This window comes from Bombus affinis, unplaced genomic scaffold (assembly GCF_024516045.1).
Source record: "Bombus affinis isolate iyBomAffi1 unplaced genomic scaffold, iyBomAffi1.2 ctg00001208.1, whole genome shotgun sequence".
NCBI lineage: Eukaryota > Metazoa > Arthropoda > Insecta > Hymenoptera > Apidae > Bombus > Bombus affinis.
This window is the reverse complement of record NW_026109617.1, coordinates 1-23,119: the sequence shown is the minus strand read 5'-3', so window position 1 is coordinate 23,119 and position 23,119 is coordinate 1. Positions and strand designations below refer to the sequence as shown.

At 33.2% G+C, this 23,119-nt stretch overlaps 2 protein-coding genes and 2 long non-coding RNA genes across 5 annotated transcripts; 3 read left to right on the top strand and 1 right to left on the bottom strand.

Moving 5' to 3' along the window:
- The first annotated feature begins 8,601 nt into the window (after positions 1-8,601).
- Positions 8,602-10,447, top strand: LOC126928638 (uncharacterized). The gene is made up of 2 exons (XR_007716872.1): positions 8,602-10,190; positions 10,279-10,447. It is a non-coding gene; the product is annotated as an uncharacterized LOC126928638 (long non-coding RNA).
- A 3,849-nt stretch (positions 10,448-14,296) lies between these two features.
- On the bottom strand, positions 14,297-16,121 carry LOC126928637 (uncharacterized). Its single transcript, XR_007716870.1, has 3 exons — positions 15,975-16,121; positions 15,244-15,424; positions 14,297-15,142 (listed from the first exon to the last, which is right to left on the bottom strand). It is a non-coding gene; the product is annotated as an uncharacterized LOC126928637 (long non-coding RNA).
- Positions 16,122-17,343: 1,222 nt separating this feature from the next.
- On the top strand, positions 17,344-19,598 carry LOC126928639 (G-patch domain and KOW motifs-containing protein-like). Of its 2 annotated transcripts, none has more exons than XM_050744246.1 (5): positions 17,344-17,455; positions 17,533-17,720; positions 17,833-18,190; positions 18,270-18,373; positions 18,488-19,074. In XM_050744246.1, exons 2-4 carry the CDS (start codon positions 17,581-17,583, stop codon positions 18,363-18,365), a joined length of 594 nt encoding a protein of 197 aa, XP_050600203.1. In that variant the 5' UTR covers positions 17,344-17,455; positions 17,533-17,580; the 3' UTR covers positions 18,366-18,373; positions 18,488-19,074. The 2 variants fall into 2 exon arrangements, 1 of the variants encoding a protein (XP_050600203.1); XR_007716873.1 differs by having other exon boundaries at positions 17,400-17,720; positions 18,488-18,746; positions 19,020-19,598.
- An 832-nt stretch (positions 19,599-20,430) lies between these two features.
- Positions 20,431-22,898, top strand: LOC126928640 (omega-amidase NIT2-like; the record flags this gene model as incomplete). The annotated part of the gene is made up of 5 exons (XM_050744247.1): positions 20,431-20,572; positions 21,144-21,328; positions 21,771-21,939; positions 22,219-22,452; positions 22,569-22,898. Coding segments are annotated over 5 exons (822 nt in total), but the record flags the coding sequence as incomplete, so codon positions are not given.
- Positions 22,899-23,119: the final 221 nt, after the last annotated feature.

Below are 23,119 nucleotides of genomic sequence, written 5' to 3'. Positions count from 1 at the left end.
TGAACGAACTTTTCCTAATAAATATAACTTTATACAAAATCTCGTTTAAAAAAATTAGTTTTTTATTCTCATTAAATTAATTTAATATCAGAATATATAATTTTAGTCGTTATCAAAATTTTATGTCAAATGCGTTCATAGATACATATATAAATAAATGTCTAATCCTATGTATTTATTTCAACTGAAATCTTAACTTAAATATTTATTAACAATATTCTGACGAATATGCAATGAAAGATAAAAACAACTTTATTTTTCTTATAGAATGTCTCATGCTTCTTACTCATTTTATGTTTCTCGTTGTCAGTGCGTAACTACTTATCAGCCGCATGAATGCTAAGTTTTACTACTGAGAAACGAAGAGACATATAGATGCAAATATACGCTACCTCGCGTGAAAAAACATCAGATACATTAACCAGAAGGAATATCCGATACATATAAAATTCATAGCGTAGTTATTTATACATACAGACGGAATATTTCTCTCTGTATGAAATATTCTTTCTTCTGAATTCTTATTATAAATGTATGTCCATTTCCTACCTTAAAATGTCTCTCCTTTGAAAAACTCCATTTAAATATAACGATTAACAAAATATTACCAATAAAACTATTAAAACGAGATGCTGAAAGAACCTTTTAATGAAGTACAAATGATTATTTCAACTTTAATTCTGTTAAATTTGAATTGAATCATTTATAAACCGAACAGGTGTATAAAATTTTATTGCGTAAAAATCGTGAAGCTGAAAATTAGGAACGAATAACGAATGAGTAACCTAGTTTCATTAAAAGGTACGTGTACGCCGATCCGCGTAACAACTTCGACACTCCAATTATTATAAAGCATGTATCCTTCAGAGATTTTTTGCGCGAACGCAAGATACCTTTTACACGTGCAACTGAATAAGTGGAACGTGATTTTCAATATTTCTTCTTGTAGAACTTGTAACAACGTAACTGTTTCACCAATATTTTCCCTGACACTTTTACAACGATGCGTAGAAATCTCCTTTTCTAATTAATAATTTCAGCATTTCTCTGAACAGTTTCGTTGCGATTAAAAAATATACAAAGCTTACGACGTGCTTGTTTAAAAATATTTATATGGAACAAGATTTCAAATTTGTCACATCAATCGCGATCTCAGCAGGTGTAAATTAATTCGTTCTAATGAACGAATAAATTGAACGGCTCGTGACAAAAATTATCCCTGTCCATGTTTGTCTTTCTAAAACTAATTCAAGGCGAGTTAAATGAATCGCTGTGTACCCTATTCGCGCAGCATGTGTTTTAACGACCAGCATGCAAGCGTTAACGGTGTACTTTAGTTTCTCATGGTTGTGTTAAGCTGGTTGCTCTTAGAATGAGCATATACTTACAAAAGGAGGTGAACAGAAGATAGCCCGGCACCATTTTGGCTCCGAATGGTAACAGAAGCAGAGGTTGCAAACCGATGGTCCCGGCACATACATCATTCCATGCGAGACAACTTCTCCTTCGAAATCAGTACAGTGTTTTCCTAAAGCCGCTGAAAACGATTACCAGCGTCAATATCTTTGCCACTCGACAATCGTACGCGCAGTTACGCTAACCGTTTTAACGCCACGCAGCGTGATCGCTCTATTCGCGTACCGTGGTAAATTGTGCCACGATGTATGGTCACGATCATTAATTCGCAACGCGCTCAAGCGTGCTCGTCGTGAGTCATATCAGAGTTTCCTCTCGTAATTACTTGTTTTTCAAATAATCATAAACCAAATAAAAAAAAAACCAATATAAAAAATTACCTCTTGAATCGGAAAACCAAATCCTGCATTATAGAATGTTATCACGCAAACGAAACGCAGAGCATAAATATTTCGCAAACTTTTGAGTGTTTGTTGTAACGCTTCCAGTATAACCGATGAAATGAAGCGCGAGCACGTCGAACGGTATATTTCGATGAAAAAAACAGGATGAAAAAGGGCAACGCGATCGCGTCGATCGGTACTCCTCGCAAATAAATGAACGAAGCGCTATCGCGCTGCATAGCACAAACCGATACGGAGTCTTGAAACATCCGACACTAAAACGGTTAATAACATTACGAAAACGACCGTACCAGGAAATTTTTGTTCAACGGATCCGCATTGCGGCTATCACGATGCTTCTTCGTTGCATCGATGCTTCATCGATGAGATTAAAGCACCGTTGAAATAGGTTATTCGATTTCTTACATGGGGAAAAAGTTTTTATATCGTGTTTGCTGTTTTACTTCGCAAGTGTGCTTTACAGTATACGTTAGAACTCCAAGTCGAGCTATCCGAGTTAAAGTCTCTTGAAACTTAAAACGGCACTTAAAGGATATAGGTATAATAGAAGGTTCGTTTAAAATTCAAAAGTGTATATACGTACATAAACATTTGAATAAAAATAGCGGATAATCTCAAGTAAAAAAGTAGGTTCGTGCTAGTAAAATGGTTTTAAAATACTTGTCAAAAGTCGAACGACTTGACTAATTAAGAATGGATGTAAGAGATTGAAAGCAAAGGGCATCTAAGAGTATGAATTAAGTAACAAACTCACGGTGACAAAGAGGTTTTCACTCGCTCGAATTCAAATAAATCGGTTAATTTGAACGAAACTTTAGGTGCACGAGAAGCGACACGCGTCCTCAAGGACTACGAAGGTTCTACTCGAACGAATGAAAACTTTTCTCTGGCCCGGTGTGTATACACAAGACGTGCGAGTTTAAAGTGCAGATTGTATTAATTGAAATAATTGGTTGGTTTGATCAAATTAATCGTTTTAAGCTGAAATGACGAAGGTCATCCAAGTAATTGATGTCCACTGTAATTATTTGTTAATCGCGCGTGGAATCGGAACGATTCGACCTCGTTCCAACGCGAATCGTTACTAAGGCAGAGACGGCAATTAATAATTGTCGCGTCATTTGTTCGATCGTGTTCACAAATTCAAATACGGCTGAGTGGCGGAAACCATTTATAACACGTCCCGTACCGCGTAGGTCGTATACATATCTCAGGATGAATTTTTCGTACTTTGCCGCATATATTCTCCATGTTAGACATACCATAAAATATTTCGTGCAATCGCGTATTCCTGTCTAATGTCAGGAATTCTCTTTCCATAGGTCTGCGTTTTCCATATTATCTATTTTGCTTATCAGTAAACATTCTTACAATTTGTGATTAATACTGTACGTACAGGAACGTTAAGTTTTTGACGTTGTAATATTTCACATGAAATAATAATGGCTGTATATCGACTAACCTATTAATTAATTAAATTCGTGTATATCAAGTTTCCTATCATTTAATACTTTCGTGTAACTACAGAGATTTGATACTATGAAATGAAATATAAAACTTGGTAAAAAAAACGCGCTTCGTTAGGAAATGAGGGTAATGATGCAAATATTTTTTGTAGCCGTTATATAGAATTTCGATGGTATAATTAATCAGTATCAACTTACCAGCCCCTAACGGGAAGAAAGTGACGAAAATAACCTGCAAGCAGATGAGCATTGCAAGTATTTCCGAGTACGAATTCTTCATGGTTGTAAAAAATCAAGAAATGTTGTCGCTGTAGAATAGGTGAAAATCAGGTGTTTCAATATCTGTTGTGCGGTCACTGGAGTGCGTAGACCAGAAATATCTGCGACAAAAATCAGAATACATTTGTTTTCACATGATTGGATCAATTTTGTGTAGGACTAAGCTGATTGAACCTAACACGGGATAATTGTCCAACTTACGACCTTAACAAGCCCGCTTGATTCCCTATAAGTGCTTGAAATTGATGCTTGTATTCTTTCCAGATTAACAAGCTTTGCCCCCCCCCCTCCCTCTCTATTTCCTTAAATCGAGTTAGACTGCCACAACATATTATCTTTCTTCTTTTCTTTTCTTTTCTTTCGATCTTTTAAAATCTTTTAAAGCCTTAAATCGCTGGTTATTATAGTGTATACATTCAATTACTCTGTAAGTCGTAAGTACATGTTTTACGTTATTTTTCATTTTCCAGCTAAATTCCATAAAAACAAGAAATATACTTCCAACGTGTTTTCACATGTCTCTAGCAAAGATCTCAAAAACAAGTTGCGGCGCAATTTAAAACGACAAATAGCACCGTGTGTCTCGTTGTGGCAACGCACGCTTCGTCAGCTTTTTAAAAGCGCTCTCTGTCTGCTTTTTTCTCTCTTCACCGCCTATTCGTTTTTTCTTAACGAGTGAAACCGTTTTTACGAGGACGGGTGCACAGAAATGACGTACTGGCAATTCTGTTTCGTGATGACACAAGCAGCCCGGTTTCAGTGAATTAAACCTGGCCCCAAGCTTCCAATTATCTCTCCCTTCCTTTCCTTTATTTTTCCCTTCTATATCGAGTTTGAGGTTTTCTAAATTTCCATTACAATCAACTATGGCTTTTCTCTATTTTATATATTAGCCGATGATTCATGGCAAAAGCGTCGGCTGTAAAAATATTTGGAGTTGCAACAGCAACAAGTGTGTTTTCTCAAACAGAAAATATTGGAAGCGTACTCGTTGGCAAAACAGTTCACGGATAGTTCGTCCTCTGCTTGTTATTTGTTTCAATACCGTTAGCAAATAAATTCATGGAACATAGTGGTATCGCATAAATTGAAAATAAAAGCTTTGCGTATACTTGGGAGTTGAACTTTGGCTATTATACGTATGTTATATATATATATATATAGAAGATTGCTTAGAATTTGGAGCTTAATAACATATCTCAAAATCATTGACATTAAAAAAGGTGAACCTTACTTACCAAATTTCCTTCCGTCAAATGATACATAAAAATTGAAAAAAATAATATACATAGTTTTGACTTTCTTCCCCATTATAATTTGAATCACTCGATTTATTCGACTAAAGGTAATCAAGCAATAACCTCACTTTACACGTATTCTCATCACGTGAAATAGATCACATCGGGGATTTTCAAAAGTCGATGGAATATTAATAGCGATTAATTATTTATGGATGTATTCTGCTCGGTTAAAGCAATCACCTAGTGAATTATCGAGTTCCAGGAATATGAGCGGTAAACAGGATTGCAGCTATAAATGACTCTCTAATGTGTATATTAGAGATGAATTTGATCATTTATCCTCATAATATGAAATACGCTTTTAAGTGGAAATCATAATTAACAATTTCTGGCAGCGAAAAGTAAATAAATCGATACGTTTAAATCAATATTAGAATTTCTTCATATTTTTATCAAATATTTTTATCAAATATTTTAACATTGTAGAAGTGTCGTTGTAGAGAAATATTAGGTTGTTCCAAAAGTTTCTTTCGTTTTATTAAGAAATGATAGATGTACGATATCTTTTGCTTTATATTATTTTATTGAATTATGTGCGATCCACCTTTCTCCAATTTAATAAAAAATAACATAAAACAAAAAATGTTGTGTATCTATCATTTCTTTACAAAACGAAAGAAAATTTTACGACAATCTAATAGAAATTTAGCTTTAACACGATATAAAAATGGATCGTTATGCCCCTAGGAGATAAGAACAATATGATTAATATTAATAATGAATAGGTTAACGTAACGTAAAGCAGCTTTTGCAGAAGGCTATTACCTGAAAATGTTTACTAAATAATGATAACATGAATTTTCTTAAGTACCCCATTTGATACTTAATCTACTTTGTAAATACTGTACGTCCTAACTTTGAAAGAATGCAATTTTAGCCAGAATGTTTCAAATTACCTAGCCGTATTGTTTCCTTGTAATATAATTTATTCTTTTATAATTCTTTTATAATTCTTTCCACTTTATTGACTTCTAAACGTTAATGTAATATAATTTTTATAATATAATTTTAATCGAAGTTATTTTAAATTTTTAATATCTCATCCCTACTAGAACAATATTAACAAATGCGCAGAGCTCAAGTCGAATAACAGCGGCCCAGATAAATGATCATCAAACTTACTTTTGTTATGGTCGATGTCAGTGATTTTAAACCAGCCAACGTCCATGGCAATCAATATTATTTAGCCGGTCTTAACGCAATGTAAAAAGCAAAAAGAAAAAAAAAAGAGGAAGGAAGGAACAGGGAAGCAAAGAGATAAAACGAATTTTTCATTTTCTCGAAACTAGATCGAGTTTCAAGCTGCTCGTAAAAGAGTCTGTAGCCAATCCGACTAAATTCGACGAACCGCGCTTTAAAATTCCCAGAGAACTGTGATAACCATCGAAATCTGTACAATTTGTCGATTCATCGCTTGATTAAAAAATGGAACAAAATGAGGCTGATCAGCCGGCCTTTGAACTTCTAATGATCCCTATCGTTATACCCTAGGTTGAATGCTACGATATAAGCCGAGACAGCTATAAGTAGGGTTCACGCCATCTATTATTCACGCGTTACACATTCGCCAGACAGACGCGTCTAACGGTTGACATTGTTTTCTACCCTCAGTTCCAACGCAATTACGTTGCTACGTGCAATCAAGTCTCGAGTGAAGCTAATGATAAGTTGTTGTTCGATCCTACACAATTACTAAAATTATTCAAATTAAACTAATTTAGTCTAAAAGAAACAAGTAATTTCGTTATATATTTCCTTTCATAATAAGCCATGGTTGGAATATAGTAGCTGACGAAAATATTCGTATATTCGTAGAAACATTTTAGGGCTGTATTATGCATAACGGCACTATAGAATTAATACTGTAACAGAATTCTACTATCATGGTTATGCTGGTAATATTCGAAACAAATCTGAAAATCTATGTAGATGTTGTAAGATATTCAGTACGAGTACTGTGCATTACTGGTATGTACATAATCACGACGAGATAAGGAAGGTACTGTTCTCTATTGCTCATCGCTACCCGTTGCTAGTAGCAACGTACTATGCATATATATCTCGTAAAGATTTTAAATGTAGCCAACGAGACCATTTTTAATATTTGACTATCGTGACCCATTACAGTTTCATCACTTTCAATTAATTGAACAGGACCCGCACCTTAAGACTAAAATACACAATATAAGTATGCAACAGAAAATCTTTTAAAATTTACGGACGACTATTTATGGTATTCAAAGGCAGCAAAGATAATAATAGCGGAATATTAGCTGCGGATTTTCCTCGAATCGTAGCATACAATATGGAATCTGATTATTAAAAATTACAGTGGAAATTTCCATAAGATATTCGTGCTTGTGGCATTTTGGAAATAAATTCTTAACCCAAATGGACAACCTCGATATTCGAGAAATTTTGTGAAGCTGACGTCAATGGCGATATGTACTGTTGTTGTGCTATCATTTCATAGTAAGCTGTATTGATTATTGCACTTCTATTCACGGAATTGATTTATTCCACACAAAAGTTGACAACAATAATCGAAAAAAGAAAAATATATTACCGCCTTTCACATCAGCATACACAAGCACATAGGATTTCACACGAATATACACACTTGTAAATTCGACGAAACGATCAAATTTAATTACTTTTCGATTTTTCGGGCATCAAGTACTACATCAAACGTTACACATCAAACGTTAAAATACGGCGAGCATACAAAATGTACAAACCACTCTAAATTAATTAACTTTGAACGTTATTGATTAATTTAAAAAAACCACTGTTGCGTTGAGTTTTACATTTTAAAAAGTTGTTATCCGTTTTTGCTTTGTTTAAAACTAAAAACAGGACTACGTTCATTGTAAGTCGTAAATATCCCTTTTATTTATTTAAACAAACAGATATTTAAACAAACAATTTATAAATATATAATTTATTTACGTATATTTGTAATATCTGTTTTATAAATTTGTACAACCATTTATCCATTTATCTATTTTATTTGCATATAATTTTTATAGACTTTTTTTCTTTTTTTTTTTTTTTTTAAAGAACGAAAAATTGTGATTCTATTTTAAGACATGTCAGGCTGAAGCGATACGCGATATATATTTCTATTCGGATTTCACCGTCGTCGTAACCGATGCGATTGGAAACGTTTCACAATAGACGTCTTACAAGCGCTTGCAATGTCCGTCATGTGTAAGGCTCTACCACTGAATCGCGGCTGCCATTTAGTGATTAAGGTCGATCACTTAGAGACGTTAATCCGCCATAATGGCGAGCAATACATCGAAGCCATTATTGAAAGCATAGTTACGCTTTAATTTCATCGATCTTATTCACAAATAGAAGTGTACAAATTATAGGATTTCCAAATATTTAGTTTAGTTAAAAGGAGATATGAAAATGGCAGGTATATTCAAAGGATAAAACAGAACCGTACCGAATTGTAAAGTTTCAAATCATTATAACTATTTAAATTTGAAAAATCCTACTATATTTATACAATATATTTTTATTAAGAATGGAAGAAATTTCGAAAAATCCGCCAACACTTTTTACTGTCGTCTTGAAGCACACCATATGTTAAGCTTCTTCGTCAAATTCGTACAAATTTTATCGCCGATGTAACGAACGTTTCGAACATGTAGCACGCACGCGTCAACGCCTACATTTGGATTTTAAATATATGTTTTATGCATTAAATGTATTTGTACTTTCTTGCGCAATTTCTTTTAATTTGTTACGATATGGAGGGTTTAATTACGTTTAAGATATCTATCTGAATCCTTTAAATTCAAAGTTCTTTAAAAAATTACGTTACGTAAAATAATCGTTTTTCCACTTTATTGTATCATAAAATAGTTACTTAAATTCATATTACTTAAAGAATCTTAATCTTAAATCTACAGAAAGAATAAAAAAGAATAAAATCCTATATGTTAAATTTTACGTGGTTGATGGAATACATAGCGATGACGAGAACTAACTACAGACAACAAGAAACTATTAGCGAAGGCAACTGGTGACTATGAATGTCGTCTCTATAATACGTGGCGACTAAGGAGAACAACTACCAACTATGGATAACAAGTAACAACCAACTGTGTCGTTTCTAAGAGGCAACTAACTTGCAATTATCCTCCTTTGATGGTTTCTGTAGCGTGATATACGTCTTGAACGTAGTTAAAGAATATGGTCGCTGCTGAATGGCGATTTGACAGCAAGGCGATCCCGCCAGTTCAAAGCTTGACATTGCAAGCTACCGAAAACCATTAATCTTGTTATCGAATATCTAGCTTTCAGAAGAACCCTTGTGATATGATATGACGTCATGACATTTTTATGACGAAGATGAACAAACACCGACCTCTAACGAAACAAATTTTTATTAAGTGCCGTATGTGGGTTGCAGGCCGGCCAACCAAGGAAATTTATCGAATGTATAAAGTAAAATATATACGAATATATTCGATATATCATAAAATGCCCGCGTTATATCGTCTAACAGCATAAAGAAAGCTGAATTTAAGGAATTAAAAAATTGAAATACCAATTATAAGAGAGTTAATTAAATTCAAACCTATCGATAAATAAAGACCTATATTTCCTGGAAATTGATATCTTTCGAATTCTAAATTCTCCTTAGAAAGTATCATAGAGAAAATATGAAACTTGAAAAGTACATCACGCTGATGCCTCGATAAACCGTCGTGTCGATAAATCCATGTGTCCGAGCGATGAATTTTCCCCAAACAACAAAAAACTGAAGGGAAATCTTCTTTGAAGGACGTGACAAGGTAGGAGAAGCGGGAACAATGATCACGCGATAAACTGATGGTGTACGTATAGAACGAGTGTTGCGAGAGAATTATCGAGAAACAAAAAAAGAAAAAATAATCGTTGGCCGGCGCGACTATACGCTGTCGACGGGCAAACAGCGACTGAGACTAACTGAAACGAACTCTGTCACAGTATGAGCACGGGCTGCGTTCGCGGGTCGATCGAACACGTTCTGCGCCTCTCCTCGGCACCGGCGTCAAAGCCACCCCCGATGGCTGCAACGCACTGGTGCGCTTGCAACATTAACCACTGGTCCTTCCTTTTTCGTGTGATATTATACCAGCATCTGCGATGCCATTTCAAAGACCGCAATCAAAGCATTAAATGCCAGATTAAAGCGACGCGATAATATTACCCCAATATTCGTCCGTAAATGTTACCGTATAGATGTTTAATTAAGCATTATTATGCTTCGAATAATTTACTATCACATGTTCCACAAGAAAACACATGTTTCACTTTTCCCCGTAGTATGATTGTAATTTATATCAAATATTTATAATTTATAATTTAAAATATTTATAATTCACTGAAAGTATCTTCCTGTCACGATTATAGGCGTAAAATGTCAAATTAAAAGTACCAAATTAAAAACATATGGTATCCCGAAACCAAACGTACGACATGGCGAATCACGATGATACGATAAAAATTGATCTATGTCTTGATTTATTCAAACAGAACGAACTTACTCGAACTTTTCCAGAATAAACGATTTATTCGATAATATCCGTCACCAGCTTCTCTTCCTTCAACGGTAACAACTGACACCGAAAGCTCGAGAGACCCGAACGGTGAGACGTACCCAGAAGCAATGCAGTTACCTGGGCAAAGAGTCCCAAAGACCAAGGACGTAGGAAATTTCGAGAAACGGAAATGGAAACTGGAGTGGCGCGTCAATCAGCACTGACGGAAACTAATAAAAATGAAAAAAACCAAACTAATTCGTTTCACAAATTATTAAAACGATATTATTCAAAATTTCACTTGATTTTCTCACTATTTGTCGCACGCGTCAATATTTGTCGAAATATTTGTCAATATTAAAAAGTTAATAAAAAAAATATCCTCTTTCTTCATACCTGTCTTTCTCCCGGGCGGCGAAGGAATACTAGAATGTTCGAGAACAACGGATACTTTTTGATTTTATCTCAATATCAATTTCAATCTTTTTAAACGAAATATAATCTGAACGATGAAACGTTTGATCATATAATGTTCTTCGTTCGATGCTAAAGGAAATTGAGAAGAAACATCGAAAATTCGTTAATAAAACGAATTTCTTTGTTTCTGTGAGATAATAAACTTGATATACGTATTGATTTTTAAAATCAATATAGCTAACCAATGGGCACACTTTTAACAAGGGCGATGGAACATACCAAAAATCTTTCAAGGTGGTCTTGGCAACGGAAGAGTCGAAAATATGACAATTATAAATGAAAAATTCTAATATTTTACAGCTGGCAACGATAAAGAACTCCAGATATTCTGCTAATTAATTTACAACAAATTCGCGTATATGATCGATAGCTGACGTCACGTCATTGTGTCGCACAGCCCTTGTAAAACGATAAGAATTTCCTGGAAAAATTTGTAGCCACGAAATGAAAAAGATGATAAAACTTCTAACAAGAGTACTGAGACGAGCAACTTTGTACTTACCCCTTCGGAGTAGGGAACGTGATTAAACGTCCGCGAGTTCGAAACTTTTGTAAGTCACTGCACGGCCGCTGCTTATGGTGGAAATGTAATAGATATAAGTACAGAGCGCGTGAGCGAACTAAAAACGCGATATAGGGATAAAGAGAGAGACCGTTCCGTCCTTCTCTAATGCCCGCGTACTTGTACCAGAAATATGTAACAACGGTAAACGAGCGCCGTCAGTGTCCACTAGTGTGCATGCCTGATTAAACAAGGACAGAAAATGCTTATATACAGCCTTCTCTTTCTATTTCCATGTCGCATCCATCTTACTATACAGTAGACAGGACTCGACTATTCCATCATTATATTCGCACCCTGCTTATGTGTGCGAACGAATCGTTCGTCTCCTGTTTGATGCTCAGTTTTCAACGGAGTTGAAGGGAAACTTTATAAGAGAAAGGAAGTGACGGATTGTCTCAAAGTGATAAACGAAAATTCTCGTAACTATCGAAAAACGATAGTCAATACAAGGATATCATTATCACATATAAAACTATCACAATGAACGGTGAATCATCGCTGCAAGGTACCACAAATAAGACATCTCATAATTTGCGAAAACAGGTAAGGAATATTCTAGATTTTAGACTTTGGAACTTCCATGACAGTCATGAGTGTGTTTTGTCATTGATTTGCCATATTGCGTTTTTCACAATTGTTGTTCATTTTTTGTGATATTTTACACTCGCACATAGTATCTATGATTTTTTCTTTCGATAATTCTTATAATTATTGTCAATAATTAATTATTTATAACCATTTACGCTGTATTATATATCATTAAGATTTATCTTTGCACGTATCAAGATAGTAGATAACAAAATTATGTGTAACAAATTTATTAAACTCGCAATGTAACAGCAAATTGCATGAAAATCTTTATATTATTAATAATTATTGTTAATAATAAAAAAAAATAAATGTCTCATTAGGAGGAGAGTCGTACTTCGGAACGTAATCGGAACATATTGTACCTTATATGTGATTATTTGGAACGCAATGGGTGAGTATATTGCAATTTAGATATCTTCTTAGTTCCAATTTTTTCGAATAATATCGGTGACCAATCGAAATAGAAATTAGTGCGGAAATAGGGGAAGAAACCAAAGTTTGAAAATCGACATCGGTAACTCAGTAGTTATAGTTGAATAACTCAATCGATAACGTAGATTAACTAGTTATAAATGAAAATATATTTAAATTCAAACTTTAAAAATTAGAAATTAGAAAGCAGAAGGCAAAAAATTATCGCCGAGGATTTATATAATAATAAATAGACAGTACATTCCTTTTGTCTGTCTTACCTAGAAATAAAACAGTTGTCCCAATTGATGATTATCGTATAGTGTGTACTCATAGCATAAAATTTGTTCAATGAATTAAAAATTATATTTTTTAGATATGTAGACGTTAGCGATGTATTAATCCGGGAAGCTCGTCTACCTCGGAAATATCGAGTCTGCGACAACGTCGATTTGGAAATTATTCTTACAGAATATGAAAATTATTACAAGATGAAATTCCAAAATTATCCTATATTGTGCAAGGAAATAACTGAAGAGGAAATAAAGACGAGGGAAATGACAAATGCGAACAAAGTGTAAGAATTTAAATTATTTAACACTATTCAACTTTCTCAACGTATTCAACGTATCGATTACAATATCATTCAATCTTCAAAGAAGTAGTAAAACGTGTCAAATCTGTTAGCAAACAAAGGAGAAGTGAGTCTGTATCTGGGTCTGTGAAAGGGAGGAATGCACAACAGAAGATGAGGGGTGATGCTACGGATGATATTAATCTGGCAATGACATTGACATCAATTTTCGACAATGAAAGCGATGAATCTTCATCAGAAGAGGAGTTATTTAACATCTTAATGGAACAATCCACGCAATCAAAGATATCAAAATAGGCTCAGAAGCTTTATATAGACAATCCGGGATTGTGGAAGATTGCTGAAGACATTTTATCCGTAAGTTATTTTCGATTAATATACGTATTGTAAAGCTTTTTAAAAATAAAATACCTATCCTTGGATAAACAATCCACTGTATATCAATATCCAACAAATGTATTGTTGTATATATCCACTGTATATCCAACAAATACCTTGGATAAACAATCCACTGTATATCAATGACGCAGGGATTTCAGTAAAGCTTTAAATAATGAATTACATAACACTTTTGGAAATTAATACGGAGATTATGCGCCATTTCATCTTTGTATTGTCGCAGGAAATCATACTGAAAAAATTAAATGTATATTGGGACAACATCGTAGGCCTAGAGGAATGTAAATCTGCCATTACGGAGGCCATTGTGTACCCCCTTAAGTACCCTATCTTTTTTAATGGCCCATTTTCTCCCTGGAAAGGTATTCTGCTAATGAAAATTCTAATGTAGTTCTTTTGGCTGCAACTAATTGCCCTTGGTATGTATATCACGCTATTTCAATGTTTTCTAAGTAGAAAATATCTTAATATCATAATTATTCATTATCTTAATCTTAATTATTGTGTTGTTCAGAATATTCCTTCGTTATTATTAATATAACAGAACAATAATATTTATTGTAAATATATTATTAGGGACATTGATGCAGCTGTACGCAGACGCCTCGGAGAGAAGATATATATGTATATCTTGCCATATATATATATATGCCATAAGAACATATTTTAAAAAAATATAAATGGTTATCATATAAAAATATAAAAATATAAAAATATAAAAGTATAAAAATATGAAAGTATAAAAATATAAAAGTATAAAAATATAAAAGTATAAAAATATAAAAGTATAAAAATATAAAAATATAAAAGTATAAAAGTATAAAAATATAAAAATGTAAAAATATAAAAATATAAATGGTTATAAATTATTAATATAATTATCGTTCGAAAAATTGTTCGCGTGCGTGCATGTATGTGTGCGCACGCGCTATAAACAAGTTTGAAATATATAGTTCTACATATATACGTGGTATACATATTCCCTATATAATATAATATAATATATATAATATATATAATATAATATAATATATAATATGTGTAATCTGAGTGGTAATATATACATGTATTACATATGTGTTAGTGTATCTTATCGGTAATCTGTCTTTTATTTCCTCTTATCTTATTAACGCATGTATGGACTCAGAACACATATATGCGTTTTTTGCAAGTATTCCGCACGGCCTAACGACAGATATACGCGTTTGTCGATTTTTCCGACCAAGTAGAAGTAATACTATTACATTTATGATACATTTATGATACAGATACTGATACATTTATGTGAGGACAGTCGCATCTAGTTATCGAGAAATTCTAAATGTTTATTGTAAATTTCAATGTTTAAAATAAATAATCGATACTAAAAAATAACGCTCTTGAATTATTTAATCTCGTGCAAAAGAATTACTATAACTTATTACGCTTTGCGCTTTCAATAGTCAATCAACAGAGTTCAGTCTAACGAAGAAGTTCTCTCCTACGCTAACGAACTGTCCTGTTTTTGCGTCCAGGCATTCAGGACATAAATTAAAATATCGCACATAAGCACAGCGTAGCAGCGGCTTAAATTTAAGTTACAATAATAATCTTAAAAAAAAAAAAAAAAAAAAAATGTAATGATGCATGGCTATGTCGTACCGTCGCGTATCGGTACTTTTGCCTGTACCACTCTACAATCAGCATTCAGCGTTTATTCTGGAAAAAAATCATGTAAAAAAAAATATGTAAAAAACCTGGAATTAATAAACAAAGATTTAAAAAAATGAACAATTAAACAAGGGATTGAGATGACCAACCCCGGTCACGCTGCGAACTTCGAACGCGGAAGAGTCGAGCCGTGGCCATGATGGGTGATTCCAGGAATCGGTCGCGTACGGCAGGATCTGCCATGCTTTACCGATCCCAGCCGCGCCGATTTCCGTCAACAGGCACAGCAACGGAGATATTTGGAACAGAAGCAGCCGCATATTCGTCTATCTGAAATTAAAGAGATGATTTCATGTAGAAGATACAAATTCGTTCCCTGATATTGAAATGCCGAATCACGAGGAAAATGAGACATGCAAATGACAAAGTCGATGATCAATAGGAAGATGACATAAACAATTGTAGATTGCAAGGAAAATTTTGAAAAATGATACGTGTTCTAATAATAGAATATAAATGATAAAAAGGAGAATATAATTGCCATTCTTCTATGTATTTTACGATACGTATACGATAACGATACGTATCCACCGTCAAAATTTTGATTTAATTGAAATTAAAGGCACACACTGTAACTCAGGGCACAACTGTCCTTATTTTCGCAACTAATTACCATTTGTCCCATTTCATTAAAACTTTTTAACAGCCGGTAAATAAATTGATGGAATTTCCTCGGTTCAATTTATGAGTGATGAAAATCAAAATTGCTTAAAAGTACCATTCCTCGATATCTCCAAAAATATGTCATTTATAACCGTATAATAATCTATAAGCAGAGAAATGTCAATGAAAATTTAAGACGAAAAAGAGGTAAATTTACCTGAATTCCAGAGCGCGGCCGGCTTTCAACTGTCGTCGACTGCTCAGAGTTACCACGCTTACTACGGTTCGTGAACTACGGCTTCCCGGTTTACCCCCGCTTCGTATCTGCAAACCGTGCGCTGGTGTCGCCGCTAAAGCACGCTCTCCCCTCTACTCGCGGACTTAACTACCGTTCTCAATTGATCGCTGTTTTTACCTGTAGTTCTTGTTCCGAAAGATAGGTAAATGGCTTCCTCTACGATCTACGAACCAACACAATCAAAGATGATCGTTTAACGTAGCTTATAGGAACAGGCAGACTACGGGCACATTTACGCTCCGATCGTGTGTAGAACGCTAAAAGATAGAAATCTGAAAACTGTAGAACAAACGAGCGATAGTATCGCTAAAAAGACAAGTTAAGAGTACATAAATATGTAGTAAGAGGAAAGAACAGATCTTCAACTGACAAACAAGTAATTGTGTCTATCATCATTTCGTCAATGCGGTTAAGGATAGTTATATACATTTATACATTACATTCTAAGAGTTACAGTTGCATGAAACAAAGGAGAAAGTGATGGGAGCAACTTATCTGCTCATTTATCCTCTGCACGTTCGGAGATGCGCATTAACATTATCATAATCGCTCAGTTGAATTATGCTTGTATTAGTATGTTTTATCTTCTTCGTTAATACGTAAGAAGTACTTCGATATCGAAATAATCTGTGAAATCTAAGTTATATATAAATATTTATTTATTTCATTCATAGTTTATTTAATTCAACATATGTATATTTTCATGAAAACAAAATTTTACGTCAAATTTTAACGAGCAATAGCTTTCGTTTTACATCACTACACGATAATTTGCAGGATGCAAAAAGAAAAATAGAGAGTCTGATCTGAAAATAGAATGATCTTGAATAAATTGTAAAGGACATAATAGCGCTGTCATGCGCTATGGTGCATAAACTAGGGTAGAATGAAAAGCGTAGTAGAATGTAGATGGTTAACAAATAAAAATTAATCTAGGTGTTATTAAAGAAATTTGTTTCACCTTCTAAAATTTTTGATGATTGGTTTACTTTGAATATTTTGCATATTTTTGCATATCACGAACATTTTGTACATTTCTATACATTCAAATTTTCTATGAATATAAAATGATCCGCACTACTATCTACTTCATAGTATACTCTATACGTTTAAAATGCTCCATTAGAAGCTTAAATCTATCAAAATACAGCTCCTAGGGAAATGTGAATTTTCACATGAACACATAATATCGATTTTCTGATTGAAACGTATAGGCAGGTATATACTAACATAAGCCACCTTCGGCATTTGGCCGTATGGTGCAGCACTAGCTCTGTAACATAGAAAACCATAGGCGTCAGTTCTTCGTATTTCCTCTCTGATATATGTTTACTTTAATGTCACTTATTCAGGCGCTTGATATATTGTCGGAATGAAATTTTAGTAATGTGCAAGTAATTGTGAATAGATTAATAAAGTATAATAAGATATTAGATTCATGTACATAGTTTCAAGTGACATCGATCTTTATGTCTAGTATATACATGTGTATTGATCTATAAGTCAGTGTTGAAATAACAAATAAATGGCAGAAGAAGGAAAGAAAATTTCCTTCGGTTTTTTGAAATCTATTAAGAAACCTGTGTTAAAAAATGCTATTCCACAAGAAAAAAAGAAAGTCGATTACATTGAATGCCTTGATGAAAAAGGTATTAAAGTAATAGGGTGAGTTCAAAAAGTAAAATTTATAATCAAGAAACATGTAACCTCAACCTAACCTATAAAAATCACCAATAGCGGAATATATATATATTTGAAAACAATTTTTTTATTTCAGTGAGGAAGAAAAAAAAGATGAACCTCTAATTATTCCGTTACTAGGTTCAAAAACCTGGCATGATAGAATTGTTAATAAAATAGATGCAGACATTTTCCTTCCGAAGGCAGATAAGGAAAAGGTAGGAGACGCTAGTGTTAACGAGGCAAAATCAAAGCTATCTAATGGAAAAACATCGCCAATAATATCAATAAAGAAAGAGCCAGTTGAAGATAGTGAAAATAAAGTTGTTACTTTAGAAGAGCAAGCGACGAAAGAAATCATTGAGGAACTTAAGTCAAAGAATAAATATGAAATTAAAACAAATGATTTAACTTTACCTTTAGTAGAAGATGAATCATTAAGAGGCAAAGAACAGGTACGTTATCAACATATTGATGTGCAATGCACAGATGTATTACATTTGCATATTATAAATATCGTTTTGTATTTTTCAGTCTACGTTAGAAGATTATGAAAAAATTCCTATTGATGCTTTTGGTGTAGCTATGTTACGGGGAATGGGATGGCAACCAGGAAAGGGAATTGGTTGAAATGAAAAGTATGAATTTTACTCTGGATTAAATTAACTATATGTGTTTAATACATCACTTATTGGAAAGTAAACAGAGAACATCATTTTTTATTTCACAATCGTTTATTCTAACTATTACAGATTAGTAGCAGCTGTCATACCAGAATTACGACCAAAAGGTATGGGTCTTGGAGCAGACAAAGTGGCGTTGCAGAAGAAAAATACAGATTCCAAAAAAGAAGAGGAAGAGGTTAAAATCGAGAAAGGAACATTTGTGAAAATTATAGCTGGAAAACAAATTAATAATTATGGTCAAATAGAAGGATTCGATGATGATGCAGGAAGGCTCATAATAAAACTAGCTCTTGGTGGAAATATAATATCTGTAAATGAATTTATGGTACAGCCAGTGACTAAATCAGAATATTTATATAAGAACTCAAAAGTTCAAAGTTAATATGAAGTGTTAGTTTTTCATTAAGGGACTTTTAAGAAAATAAATTTGAATTGACATATACATATAAATACATAATCAGACGCGTAGAAAAACTAATTCAAGAGTACCTGTAAGTGTGTTGTTGCATGCAATTTTTTAAAGGTCCCTTCTATTTTTATATAAAATATGATAAATGTAGAGGTTTTAGCTTTCAGTATCTTATGGGGTTAATTTCAGATACAAAAAAGTATGAGGAATATAAGGACAAGGAATCCAAGGGAATCAAGCAAAAGATGGATAGAAGAAGATCAATGTCCCCTGACCCCGAAGACAGTGAAGATGGTGACAAAAGTAGTAATAAAAGAAAGAAAATCGGAAGTACGATGCATAATAAGAACAAGTATGATAAAGTGGGGGATAAAAAATCAGATAGGCGAAAAAGGCGCTCCGAATCTAATGATGACAGCGATAGTGATTCTGAAAAGAAGAGACGGAGAGAAAGAAGTAACTCTAATAGTAATGATTCTTATAAATTAAAAAGATTGAAGAAGTCAAAGAAACATAAGAAGCACGATTGCTCATCTGAAAGATCAAGTAAAAAACATAAAAAGAAAGACAAAGAAAGAGAAAAAGTTAGAGATAAGAAACCCAGAGATTATGCAGACAGAATGAAACACGAAAGACGAGAAAGATCAAGATCTCGATCATTTAGTAGGCAGTAATATTTTCCAGGAACGTATTCGGTCATTTTACTTTCAAGATAAATTGTACAATTTTATTTATACAGATTTTATAATAAAGTGTATTTTTACAAAAGTATTGTAGTATCGGAAAAAGGATAGGATTAGGATGATTTAGATTTGTAAAATTCTCCTAATACTATTTATTAAGATAAATAAAAATAACAGAGATTAAATGGACAGAGAACGATAAATGTTCAACTTGAACTAAAACACAAAAGTCTTATTCCGTTCAAATCACTCTCGCAACTCTATAACTAACAACTCGATCTCTCTACAACGCTAGCAACTCTACAACTCTCGTCTTCGGCATCTGCACTCGCACGCTCTCGCTTCTCAACCCATACTGCACGCCTTTTGCATTCGTTCTCGCTGGCGTCTCAACTAACTCTACCCTTAGCGTCTCTTTCTCTTTTCTCGTCCCATCGAACACGTGTCCCGAAACCCCGTGGCCAGGGTCACGCAGACTCTTTCCACAAAACTGTCCACTTGAAAGGACCGACGACACATTGATGTACTCGACGGCGCCACGGCTCTCGCCACTTTGTATACGGTTCGGCCGATATCTTGGGCCTTTTGCCCACGATACTACAGTATATTTCTTTTCTTACCCTTAACTGAAAATTACATTTAATTATAATATGTAATAATGTTTACAATTACATCAAAGTTAATGTCCTAAACTTTATCAATAATTATAAAAAATCCCCGCGTATTGCTTACGTAATGTTGATATCGAGTAGTACCATACATGACCTCAAAGAACATTATGATACTTACGAACATCGCTAAACAAGTAGTGCGAACGATGTCGAGTAAGTATTCACTATGTATAAAGTATTTATAGATAAAAAGTATGGGAAATATATAACCGAGTGTATTTAACTTTTCCAACATTTTAGCATTTCGCTTGGCACTTGGTACAACTTCAAGTAAATGAAGTAAAAAGCAAAAATGTAGAGCGGGCAGTTTCCTACATTTCCAGCGCGAAAGAGCATAATGCTGATATTATCGCTCTTCCTGAATGCTTTAATTCACCATATGGAATACGTAATAATTTGTTTCTTTTTCTAATAATTTATTATATGTATAACAACTATATAGAAAAAAGTAAAAGTAGACAAATTACCTTATCGTTTATACTTCCATAAAGATTGTGAATTGACTCGAGAATATAGAATTTCCCCAGTTTTATGATTATCGTGATTTTTGTATAAATATATTTTTTAAGATACTAATAATTAGGTACTTATAAACTAGTATTATCAATTATTTTGTATTTATAATTCCACCTATAGTAGTTAAAAATTAAAGTTAGTTAAAATCTAACTTTATGTTTGAAAAAGTACTAGCAAAGTCGTTAAGTAACAAGTCACTGGTACTAACCCAAATAGCATGATTGTAATTGAACATTTCTAAATATTCATTTTTCATCTTGAACCTGTAGAAACAATTTATTATATGTACTATTATCTAAGTAATTATATATTTAAGTAAATCGAAATATAAAATTTAGTTATTTTAATAATTTAAAAAATAAAAAATTGACAAACATTTCAACCTAATTTATGGTTGGAACAAAGGACAGTTATTTTTCATTAATTGAAATATTGCAATGCAGAATACTTTCCAAAATACGCCGAGAGTATTCCTGATGGTGAAACGAGCGTTGCTTTATCGAAGGCAGCTAAGGAAAACAGCATTTATGTAGTTGGTGGTACGATACCTGAAATAGAGGGCGATAAATTGTACAATACCTGTACTATTTGGGGTCCCGATGGAACTTTGATAGCAAAACACCGGAAGGTAAATAATATACGTCCATGTGGCTTTGAAATTGAAAATATTGGGGTGGAGAAAGTGACTCTATCTAGGAATAATTTAGGAATATACATATGTACATACGTGTACTATAACCAATTCTATAATTTACAAAATATGTTATAGGTTTATAAAATACTTTTTGATACGAGAAACATACATTTTTGTCGTAATATAATATATAAGTTTTTGTACAATATATTTGTCGTGTAATATAAATTTTTCACATAGGAAAAAACTTATTTTTTCTTAAAAAATATTCCTTCTCAAATATTATTAAATGATAAAACTTTTTAATAAAAGAAAGTGATAAAAACGCTGTCAGTTATTAAATAAAAAACAATTAAAGTTTAAAAGTTCGTAACATTGATGTTAAATTACAAAAGTTACAGCAATAGAGTTAGCAACTATATTTTTATGTTATTAGGTACATCTATTCGACATCGACATTCCCAACAAGATTACTTTCCGAGAGAGTGATTCACTCAGTCCTGGTAATTCCCTAACAATGTTTGATGTGAAGGGCTGGAAAATAGGTATTGGCATTTGCTATGATATCAGATTCGAGGAAATGGCACGCATTTATCGGAACAAAGGTACAGTAGCTTAATCGAACAATACTTAACTAGCAGGAAAGTAACTATCTTTCTTAAATATATTCTATATAAAATATAATCAATATAATCTGTAACTCTGTATAAAAAGGAGCTTAATTAAAAAAACCAGTATATTCGCTGAAAATGAAATAAATAAAAGAATTAGAAGCACGACAAGAGGACTGTTCTCGCATATTCATAAATTATGGAATGTGGATTGTGCACCTACAAAGTTAACTAAAATTCAGTGGTCTCATATTTCCCGTTTCTCTGTGTTAGGTTGCCAAATGCTGATATATCCGGCGGCATTCAATATGACCACTGGACCACTGCACTGGTCATTACTTCAGCGTTCCAGAGCGAATGACAATCAATTATACGTCGCCTGTATATCACCGGCTCGTGTTCCTTCAGCAAGTTATGTCGCATGGGGACATACACAGTTGACAAATCCCTGGGGGAAAATCCTTTATGATTTGGAAACTCAGGAAAATATCGTGGTCACCGATATCGGTAATTTCCAGCTTAACATTAAACGTTGGTTTATCGATTTTGCCGGCTCCCTCTGTATTTGCTGAATTTATTAGCAAGCATTACTTATTACTTCGTATGTTTTTCTTTTCTCTCAGATTTGAAAGTTGTTGAGGAAGTAAGGGCTCAGATACCTACATTTTCTCAAAGACGTACGGATTTGTACGACACTGTCTATAAGAAGGAGTAACTCTACACTGAAACAGAAAATGTTTTCTTATAATATTTCTACTACAATACCGTTTTTTTTTTTATGAATTATTACTAATTACTTATTATTTAATGATACTAAATGAATAACTCAATTAAGAAAACCAAAATGTGATAAATAATAATCTGTATATCTTGTGTATCAATATGTAATTGGATATTGTAATAATATTGGAATGTCTTTGATCAGGGATATGATAAAGAACACGCGAAGACTACATTCTTTTGAACATCTTTAATATCCATCATTTATAACATTAAACATCTTTTTAAATATTTAGATAGATTAATACGTAACTCTTTATATATATAAACATTAATCTGAAGTTACAAGCTTAGAGAAATCGGTCGATTAATATTTATAGATCGGCTGTCTTGATGAAAGGCTTAATGAAAGCAAAAACAGAACAATGTCGCAAATATAATTTATAGTTTAACT